This window comes from Poromitra crassiceps, assembly GCF_964638095.1.
Source record: "Poromitra crassiceps genome assembly, chromosome: 19".
NCBI classification, from domain to species: domain Eukaryota; kingdom Metazoa; phylum Chordata; class Actinopteri; order Beryciformes; family Melamphaidae; genus Poromitra; species Poromitra crassiceps.
The window spans coordinates 25,197,500-25,208,020 of NC_139646.1; the positions used below are offsets into that span (position 1 = coordinate 25,197,500).

The 10,521-nt window shown below is 43.3% G+C and overlaps 1 protein-coding gene across 1 annotated transcript; it reads left to right on the top strand.

Moving 5' to 3' along the window:
- Nucleotides 1-397: 397 nt before the first annotated feature.
- On the top strand, nucleotides 398-6,411 carry kpna7 (karyopherin alpha 7 (importin alpha 8); the record flags this gene model as incomplete). The annotated part of the gene is made up of 12 exons (XM_083655865.1): nucleotides 398-466; nucleotides 565-708; nucleotides 801-886; nucleotides 2,565-2,733; nucleotides 2,827-2,926; nucleotides 3,218-3,300; nucleotides 3,547-3,633; nucleotides 3,752-3,928; nucleotides 4,154-4,387; nucleotides 5,016-5,198; nucleotides 5,930-6,076; nucleotides 6,325-6,411. 12 exons carry the CDS (start codon nucleotides 398-400, stop codon nucleotides 6,409-6,411), a joined length of 1,566 nt encoding a protein of 521 aa, XP_083511991.1.
- Nucleotides 6,412-10,521: the final 4,110 nt, after the last annotated feature.

Sequence of the window (10,521 nt, forward strand, 5' to 3'; positions counted from 1 at the left end):
GTGCTGCAAATACAAATTATTATTATTATTATTATTATTATTACTATTATTATTATTATTATTATTATTATTATTATTATTATTATTATTATTATTATTATTATTAACTACAATTAGGGGTGCATTCGTAAATCCACTCTGACGCTCTACACTGAAATGAGAGGTACATTACAACAGTCCAGTGTGCGCTCTGGGCGCTCGCAGTGATATTTCCGAACGCACCCTAGATTAATTGAGTTGACGCCCATTAATGTGCACGCTGATCACGCATCGGGGGCGTGGCAGAAATCAAAGCTAAATGGATTCACCTGAGCGGGCGTGAGCACGATATTTAAACTGTGTCCAGGTTTATTAGTCCATGAGTTTCGACGCCTCCGCCGTGCGTGAAGGTTCCACCATGCCCACCAAGAACGTTACCGACGAGCGGCGGATCTCCCAATTCAAAAACAAGGGGAAAGACCCATCGGTGAGTTGGCATTACATTTGCTAGGCGGGTACTAGGTAGGTTGGCAGGTGCCCTGTTTAACTCTGACAGACTGACACCAAACTCCCGACTTTTTGCAGAAACTCCGTGAGAAAAGAATCTCGGAGTGCGTGGAGCTGCGCAAAGCTCACAAGAACGAGAGTTTTCTGAAGAGGAGGAACATCACGCTGTCCTCCCTGCCCGACGAGGACGCGCTTTCCCCCGATCATCTCTCCAATGATAAGGTCGGCTCGCTTTCCAAAATGTCTAATAACATGATGGAATGAATAACTAGGGGTGTCGCCGACCTCACTTTCTCTATGTAATGTATCTGTAGGTGTTCACCTTGAGCATTGAGGAGATCATCCAAGAAGTGAACAGCGACTGCTTGGACTCGCAGACTCGAGGATGCCAGGCAGCCAGGTGAGCTATAGCTACTGACTCGAGAGATGCCAGGCAGCCATGTGAGCTACAGCTACTGTAGGGAGGTATGCTTTCTCAGTATTATTTATGAATGGGTCGAAAGGTTTGGCTTGTTATAAAAACACTGATGTCCTGCAGTGGTGCTCAGCTGCACATGCAGTAATTGGCTGGAGGAGCTTAATTATTTACAGCAGGTGCTGACTTTTTGTCATAAAATAAATGGAATTTAATGTCAGGATGTGAATTGAGCTATAGACTTGTTTTCACCAGCTGCAACCCCACAGCACTTCCTTGTTCTCAGCTTCTTCTGTGTTTTATGGCGGTTGGCATCCTTAAATGTTGCATTACCGCCAGCTGAATTTGATCAGCTTCACAGTGCGAACTATTTAGTTACAGCGTCTACTTTCTCAGCTGTTCAGGGGAAAACACTGACATAGCCTATTTCTATTTTTATTTTTTTGCTATAGGTTTAAATGTAAAGATAGGCCTATGCGTGCAATAACGTACTGATAGTCAGCTTACTCTGTAACATGTAGCTTTTATTAGCCTCTCAGCCTGAGAGGCTAGCTCCGGACCAGACAACACTTCCTACTACCCAGCGGGTGCACGTCTTTCCGACGGGTGGTTGTTGGCAACTATCTACTACTACTAGTACTACTACAAGACATAAAGACCGAAATAGGCTACCTTGTTACTGTGTTTGTCAGAGACACGGCCTAACGTTAACATTTAATATGAGCCGAATATCAGCCTGCGCTCAGCTATGTATACAGGAAGTAAACCGGATATTCAGGTGGGTTCTGACGGTTATTAAGTTAAAACCGTCTATACAGTCTGCTACACAAGGAGGGCCACTATTTCTTCCATTGGAAGCCAAATCCCCAACCCAAAATTATGCATGTGCTTCAATGAGCTGAAAACGTGGCTGTTTAGACATTATGCACATTAGTCTGTACATGTAACACCTGAGTCGAAGGCTATACAGAATTTGACGGCAATAAAGTGTTTATATAGTCAAAAGGCGTTGCGCTATGTATCTGTGTGCTATATCGGACAAATTCACTATTTGTCATGTAAACAGTGCCACACATACACAGGCACACCATGCACTGCAGTAGCCATTGTGCTATAGCAAAAAAACAATAGAACCATTCATATAGACGTGCTACATAACACAACCAGCCCACCCTATACGGAATTCTGTTGCTAGGTAACAGTTTGGACTAAAGTTTGTTTCCCGTCAGTTACACTATAGCAAACACTGCAACCGAAAGTAGGGCTAGGGCCAATTTAGAATAGTTTGTGTTGAAGTTGAAACGGTCTATACAGAGTAGACGGCACACTACTGACATCTCCGTGAAGTGAGCAACAATCTTCCACAATTTGACTTCCAATTTAGACCCTAAAACAACCTGAAACAACTCAAAAATTGTTGCTAGCTTTATCCTGATACTACTGACACTGTACAGTGGACTGTGATGGACACCGCTTAGTGGCAAGGGTGGAGCGACTACATGCAGCTCTGACTCAACTCATTGCCAATGCAAAGGTCTAAAGCAAGTGAGGAAACTCAACTGTGTAGATGCTAGGCTACTTCTCACATCCTGGTCCTGGTGGAGGTATGGAAACTGGTCATAAGGTCCTGAAATGAGACTAACCTGACATAACTCCTCCTCAGGAAGCTGCTGTCTCGGGAGCGGAGTCCTCCTCTGAAGGAGATCGTGGATGCTGGTCTGCTGTCCCGCTTTGTGTTCTTCCTGGGTATGGACGACGAACCCACTCTGCAGTTTGAAGCGGCCTGGGCCCTCACCAACATCGCCTCTGGAACCTCCTGGCACACGCAACAGGTGTGACTAATGTGCCCCTACTAGTCTGAAGCATTAGACCTAGAACTGCCAGAATGCCGCTGAACTAAGGGTTGACATGGTCTCTGTCCTAAGGTGGTGGAGCATGGGGCAGTGCCAGCGTTCATCTCCTTGCTGGGGTCACCCCTGCTGCACATCAGTGAACAGGCTGTCTGGGCCCTAGGGAACATTGCAGGTAAAAATTTGACTTAGTTGACGTTGAACATTTTTTAATGTCCATAATATCTTATCTGGCCTGTAAAAGTATTATCTTGTCAACCAAGGAGCTTGGAGTGACCCTTTTAAGAATTTCTTGTAGTACACATACACGATTAGATGTTTGGAGTTTGTTTGTTTAATGAAGGCTTATCATGCCAGCCGCTACTTGTTGGGATATGGATATGTTTGATCTCAAAATACAACTGATGAATGTGTATTTGGGTAAAGTGCTTAAACTTAATAGCATTTTTGTATAATGTCGTCACAGGTGACGGTTCAGCTTATCGAGATGCCCTGATTGACTGCAATGTCATCCCTGCTTTACTGGCCCGCATCACGCCAGACACGCCAGTGAGTTGAAACTTGACAATGGTCCACAAACTTCCTGTGAACTTGATATTCAATCAATTGAAAGTGGAACCTGCAAATGCTCAACCCACTGACCTCAAATCTATTCTGCCCACCTTGTGCCACTATTTTGGACAGATCTGCAGTTTATCTGACATGCCCACAGCTAAAATTGTGCATGGTTGCATTGTCTGGTACACCTGTAGGAGATGCATGGATGGACTAGTTTCTCTTGTTTCATCTCTCCAGGTGGGCTACTTGCGGAACTTGACATGGACACTGTCTAACTTGTGCCGTAACAAAAACCCATTTCCACCCATGTCTGCAGTCCAGCAGGTAAGGGAAATTGGTAGAACTTGTTCTTTGCCGCCAACTAAAATAAGAGCCAGTTCCACACAGATGGGTTTGGTAATGGTACGGGATGTTGACCATTGAAATCTGTTTGTTTGAGCAGTTGCTGCCCTCGCTGATCCAGTTGCTCCACCTCGGTGATAAGGACATCTTGTCTGATGCATGCTGGGCCATCTCATACCTCACCGATGGCTCCAATGACCGTATTGACGTTGTGTCACAAACCGGCATCATCCCTCGGCTAGTGGATTTGATGGGCCACCAGGAGCTCAGTGTGTTGGTAAGGCTGCCTCATCTGCTTAAAGAGCATGGTGCAGGTTTATTCATGTGCATTTTGAGCTCATGGTTATTAGCAAAATACTATATATATATATATATATATATATATATATATATATGGCTGGTTAGGATGTATATAAAAGCTCTCTACCTGTTCTGAACGGTGTCTGTAAACCCACAGACCCCAGCTCTCTTCCTGTTCTGAACGGTGTCTGTAAACCCACAGACCCCAGCTCTCCGTGCCATTGGGAACATAGTGAGTGGCTCAGACCTGCAGACCCAGATGGTGATAGACGCCGGCGTCCTGTCCGCCCTGCCTCAGCTGATGAGGCACCCGAAGGCCAGCGTGCAGAAGGAGGCGGCCTGGGCCCTGTCCAACATCTCAGCAGGACCCTGCAAGCAGATCCAACAGATCATCACCTGCGGCCTGCTGCCTCCTCTGGTAGAGCTGCTCCGAAATGTGAGTAGACCACTGAGCCGTTACTACATGGAATGTATTTTTAAATAATTAACCAAGTGACTCAACAAGTGATTAATGTCAAGCTGTAATTCAATATTGGTCACATGTTGAAGAAAAGCCTATTCTTTAGATGTTAGATGTTAGATTTAGATGTTTTGGAAAAGGCAGTGAAAATCATCCATACAATGGAACTTTCATTCTTGGGCCAAGCTTAAAGTCTGCAAGACAATCAAATACTCTTAAAAGGAGACCTTCACTGAAAAAAACGTGCAGATTTATTTTGCACATATCTCACACATATCCGAAAACTGTACACTTTAGCAGGCATTAATTTAGTTTGACAGTTGAGTTTATTCTGAGTTGGCCAGTGATGTGATTTGTGCATGAATGAAATCACCGAACCAGTTTTCAGATATTTATGAGAGATCATTTGCAAAATCTGCATTGTTTTTTGGTGAAGTGCTTGTCTTGTAGATCAAAAATGTGACCTAAACGAATGGCATGCGGTGTGGTACAGTAGGTCTCAGCACCTTAGCAAAGACTAACCTGGGTGAGCAGTAGACTCTCTCTAGGCATATTTGGCAAAAGGTGGACTGCATGGAATGCATGCAATCCCAATTTCTTTCAGGGGGACTTCAAGACGCAGAGGGAGGCAGTGTGGGCAGTCACAAACTTCACTAGTGGCGGCACTGTGGAGCAGGTGGTCCAACTGGTGCAGAGTGGAGCACTGGAGGCTATCGTCAACCTGTTGCAGGTCAAAGATGCAAAAACCATCCTAGTGATACTGGATGCCATCAACAACATCTTCATGGTGAGGAATGAGCACTTGAAAGAACCTGTGGCAATGAATTGGTCCCAAAGTAGAGTAATTGTTGTCTAAAAGGCAGGAAGTAACACAGGTGCAACCAAAACATTAACGAGGGCCCGACACTGGAACACCTAAATGGATTAGAACTTGGAAAACCTCAATGTTTTGCTTGCACCTGTTACTTCCTGCCTTTTAGACACAAAATGGCTGCTCTGAAAAGTCAATAGACTCCCCGCTACATTGCACGATATGTTGGACTGCAGACATGTCTGCTAGTTTTGACAATCTTTCAGTAAAACTAACCATTCCCATTGTCCCTACCTTGGTTTCCAAAACAGGCCTCCAAATACGTAGATGGCTTTACGTGACTAATGCCTACAATACACTAGAAAAATTTTGAAAAGACTAAGTCAGAGTTTTTAGTCACAAACTTTGGTAAGTTTGACAATCTCGGCACAGACTGTAAATTAACCACTCTCTAAATGACCCCAAGGCACAGTGCAGTTCACATGTGTAGGGTAATTTCTAATGGATTTGTTATATTGCTTTTATTTTGAAAAGACGGCTACACCAAACGATGGAGGTGACTCACAACTCTGCAAAACCTCACGATTTCATCCCGATATTGGCGGTGTGTCGGAGACTGTGAAATCGGTTAAAGTCTGTTGGTGTAAGGGCAGCGGACGTTGTGTGGCTTTATCTCAAAATTGGGTGTGGTCACTCTCCTCCACCAGGCTGCAGAGAAGCTTGGTGAGACGGAGAAAGTGTCATTGTTGGTCGAAGAGCTGGGAGGCTTGGACCGCATCGAGATGCTGCAGAGCCATGAGAATGACATGGTTTATCAGGCTGCACGCAACCTCATCGCCAAGTTCTTCAAAGAGGTGAGTGGCTGAATGGACAGGGACAAATTCCAAACTTAGATCGAAGTACAAAAGACATTTTGCACAGTGATGCAACTTGACCACATCTGTCAGAAATTCTCGAAGTTTTCTAATAGTGTCTTGTCATGTGTAATACAGTGTGTCAGTGTAGTAAGAATTTCATTGAGCTTCAGTCTAAAGCAAAGGGATTTCATCTATTTGTGTAACTTTGCCTTCATTTTGGTCTCCCTTTGCTTTTCTTCACCTAGGACGAGCTGGAGGGACTGGGCGTGGTCGCTACAGAAGATGGCTTTGTGTTTCAGACCACTGAAGTTGAGAAGACCTTTAACTTTTAAAAGCATGCTTTGCCCTTATTGGTGTCTTGTTCAGCTGAATGTTTCAAAGTAAATAAAATATTTTTGCAACACTTCTGACTAGTGGAAATATGCTTCTGGACGTCAACACATGATGATAACATGATGGAGCTCAACCACCTTTCCTCTGCCGTCTCCACACCTGTTCAGTGGATTACATTTACATTCATGTTGAACCATTACCTGCACAATCCAGTGGAAATATGCATCATTACCTGGATCAATCAGTATATGGAAACATGCAAATACTGATACCAAAAAATACAAAGCAGTACACCAATCTGTTCGCATAAAGAAAGGGGACAGAAGGTGATAAGGTCAAAGGATGGTTGAATGAATTTACTCTTATTTTAGAAAGGGTATGTTTCTCTAGTCTCACTTGTTAAGAAGGCAGTATTGGGCCCCTGCACTCTTTGAAGTCCAAAGTTATGTTAAACTGAGAAACGGCAGGCACTAGGACCATGCGACCGGACACTGGGCTGGCCCAGTGTGTATATAGAAAAGTCACGACCTCTCCATTCACTCCAATGGACCAGTTTTTTACTCAAGAGTTCCCGGAAGTAAGGTTCTGGATTTGAGTTGAGTTGCAGCAAAATGGACCGTTTGCAATGTACTTTGAAAGGGTCATAAAGAATCAAATTGTTTTACATGATGTATTTTGAAATAAGTCCTGGCAAACACCCCCCCCCCCAAAAAGAAACCATACATCACTTTAAAGATACATTGACTGCACGTAATTTTTTGTGTGATTGTCTTTGTATTTTTTTGGTCTTCCAAGTATTGATGTGACCGCTGCGCTGCGTACTTAGTCAAATTCCTCATGTAATCGGATTACTGTGGCAATAAAAGTGAATCTGAATCTATACGTCTAAAATGGATGCAGTAATGGCATAACTCTTAACTTCTGTATTTTCAATGATGCACAATAGTCAGGAGGGATTCAAATCAATAGATTTATTACCATTTAAAGCAAATGCAAAACACATGAATCAAATAAACGGCTTAATCGATAATATATGAACTTATGAATGTTAAAACAATCAATCCACCCAATAAATATGTAGATTTGTATATGCATATGTACTATGTATGTACTGTATACACACAGACAGGAGATGCAATAGCAATATTTTGGTTTTTTTTAGTCTATGTCATGACATAGACTTTAATATCAATGTCTTATCTTATTGCAAATTGCAAGCAGAGTTTGCAGTACGGACTCGCACATCAGGCGATCATCCTCATGCATTCACACCAATGCAACTGCATGAAATTCTTACTCTAAAATACACTCTAAAATATTGGTCACATATGTGACAATTTTGGATATTCACATTTTGTGTTTTTTTTGTCCAGTCGTGTCATAAGTTTTAAACGCCCTGTCTGAATGCCCACTGGCTCTGTGGTGGACCACCTGCCCAGCCCTGCCTCCCCACCACCCTGAACTCAGAGCAACAGGGAACACACACACACACACACACACACACACACACACACACGACTGAAAACATGATCCCCTCCATGCATTCTGCCTGGCAGAGATAAAAAACAAACATGGTCCCATTTACTTTCGTATGCCGGTTTAAGTGAGTAATTAAGTTTTGTGAGCCAAAGTTTGAACAAAGCTTACAACTGCCTAGATTTCCTAGTAATAGCCTAAGAACAGTTTTTGCCCATGTCCAATTGGGTCCCATCAAGTTCAGGCATTAATGTCATACTGTAATGCAGGGTAGCTTCCCGGTCATCTAAGATGTGATAGCTTTTGGTCACACAAAACTGATGCTTAGTTACTAATTATTAACATTCTTTTACTAATGATAAATTGCTTATTATAACCACATTTTCAACATGTCTTAATTGTAGCTGACACAACCTTAGGCAATGATATGAGGTGATGGTTCAAGCATGTCATAGTGTGATGCAGGGTATTTTCCCTGTCCGGTGGAGGTACAGGAACGGGTGGACAAACCCAGTGATAATAGCAATAACTGTTGAAATGAGGTAGGAAGTACTGAACTGCTGGGAGGTTATATAAGATTGAAGTAGATATATGATCACAAAGGGAAGATAGCTGATGATGGTCGACACCGTGATGATCAGAATGACCTTGAAGGCCTTCATCTTTGGATCAGCGCTTCTCCCCTTCTTCTCCCTCTCCCCTTCCCCCGGCCCCGGCTTCCTCAAAGCCCTGAGAACTGAGAGGCAGCAGAACAGATTGACTGAGAAGAACACTACGTACAGACTCATGATGAGATATGATATTGATAACACAGTAGCAGGTTCTCTGTCGTCCATCAAGGCATTGATTAAAGCGACTGGGAGCACCAGCAGCCACACCACAGAGCAGCAGGCCACCCTGTACCTGAGGGATTTCAGCCTGAGGAAGAGCACAGGGTGGACGACCCCGAGGTAGCGCTCCACACAGATACAGGTCTGGAAGAGCGGGCGGCCGACGTAGAGGAAAATAATGAAAAACTTCCTGGCCCGAAGGACACTGACAGTGTCGTGAAACAAACGGATGAAACCGCAGATATTTGCCAAACCAAAAAGCATCTCACACAGACTGAGGTTGAGAGAGAAGAACTCCAAGGTCTTCACGGCTTTTCCTCTGGTCACCATCAGCCAAAGGATAAAGCCATTGGCAGGGAAACCCAGGATCAAGTTGATTCCATAGGCAGCAATAATAAGCGACCGAATAGGATGATCTTGAAGGTCGGAGCTGTTGGTGAAGACGGGGACCGATGTGTTTTCTTCAAGGCGGATCATCTTGACTCCACAGTTTCTAGGGAATGCTGATGAAATCAAAGTGCCATGTTGCTTACTGCTTTGACAGGAAAACCAGATGTAACACAAATTGAAAGATGTTGAAATCAGATAATTCTGACAATGGTTTTAATGAGTCGTTAGCTGAATAAAGTCTTCCAACCTGGTGTGCTGGACTCGTCCTTCTCTCTTCAGCAGCTTCAGCGTCGTGTGATCTGTGGACAGAAGTGTTGTCTCTATATCTGACAGCACCTCACCTGTTCTCTGCCGTCTCCACACCTGTTCAGTAGATCATATTACATTTACATTCATCTTGAAACCTCCATGTGGAAGGAATCATGGACCATTACCTGAACAATCCTTGTGGAAACATGCAAATACCAAAAAGATTCAAAGCAGCAGCCCAGTGGTGTATTTGAGTAAAGTATGTGTATTATTTTCTGTATCAGATCAGAAAGACTTTAATGATCCCCGGGGGGAAATTATATTGTAGCGTTATTATATTGTATGTCTAATAATAATGCCTGCTGCTCTAAAATTAACTTCTTCAATTGCTGAACTAGAAAGTTCGCCAGAAAGGGACTCAAACCCCCAAACTTCTGATGGAAAGTCAGACACCTTATCCGTTAGGCCAGCTGGTTTGCATGCTGACATAGAGTAACTTCTTATTTATTTGCCACTAGAAAAGAGGTTTTTGAAGGGATACTCGACTTTTTTTTAGGTTTAGCTCATTTGTTAGGGAATGCTGATGAAATCAAAGTGCCATGTGTGACTTCGCTGAAGCAACCGGTCCTCGGCTGTGCCTCGGCCCGGTTCTCGCTTCAGCATCGTCCCTTAAAAAGTGATAATGTACACCTCGTCGGGCATTAACCCTTACATACGCTACAATTGCAAACCCTATATCTGAGTTATTTAGGCCTACTTAGCCTATTGCACAGACGTGTAATTTGTTCTTGTCATTCCAAATTGAATCACATTGTTGCTCTGAGATACAGTAGAGAGGGGATCATGCAGAGATCGGAAAAGTACACACTTTCTTTACTTAATTACTCAAGTAAAAGGAAAAAGTACAGGCTCTGAAATGTACTCAAGTATAAAAGTAAAAGTTTTTCTGTGCAAGGCGAATAGAAACTCACGTCATATTAATATAATTCAAATACTATTCAACTTAAAAGGTCCCTTCAAAACATATTTTAAGATGCATAAAGACTATACTTTAATCTTCTAGTCTTAATCACTATGACCCACTAGCTCAGAGAGTTGGATTGCTGTCTCGCAGTTTGAAGGCTGTGGGTTTGAGCCTCAGTGACTTTTGAGGTTGTGGGTTCG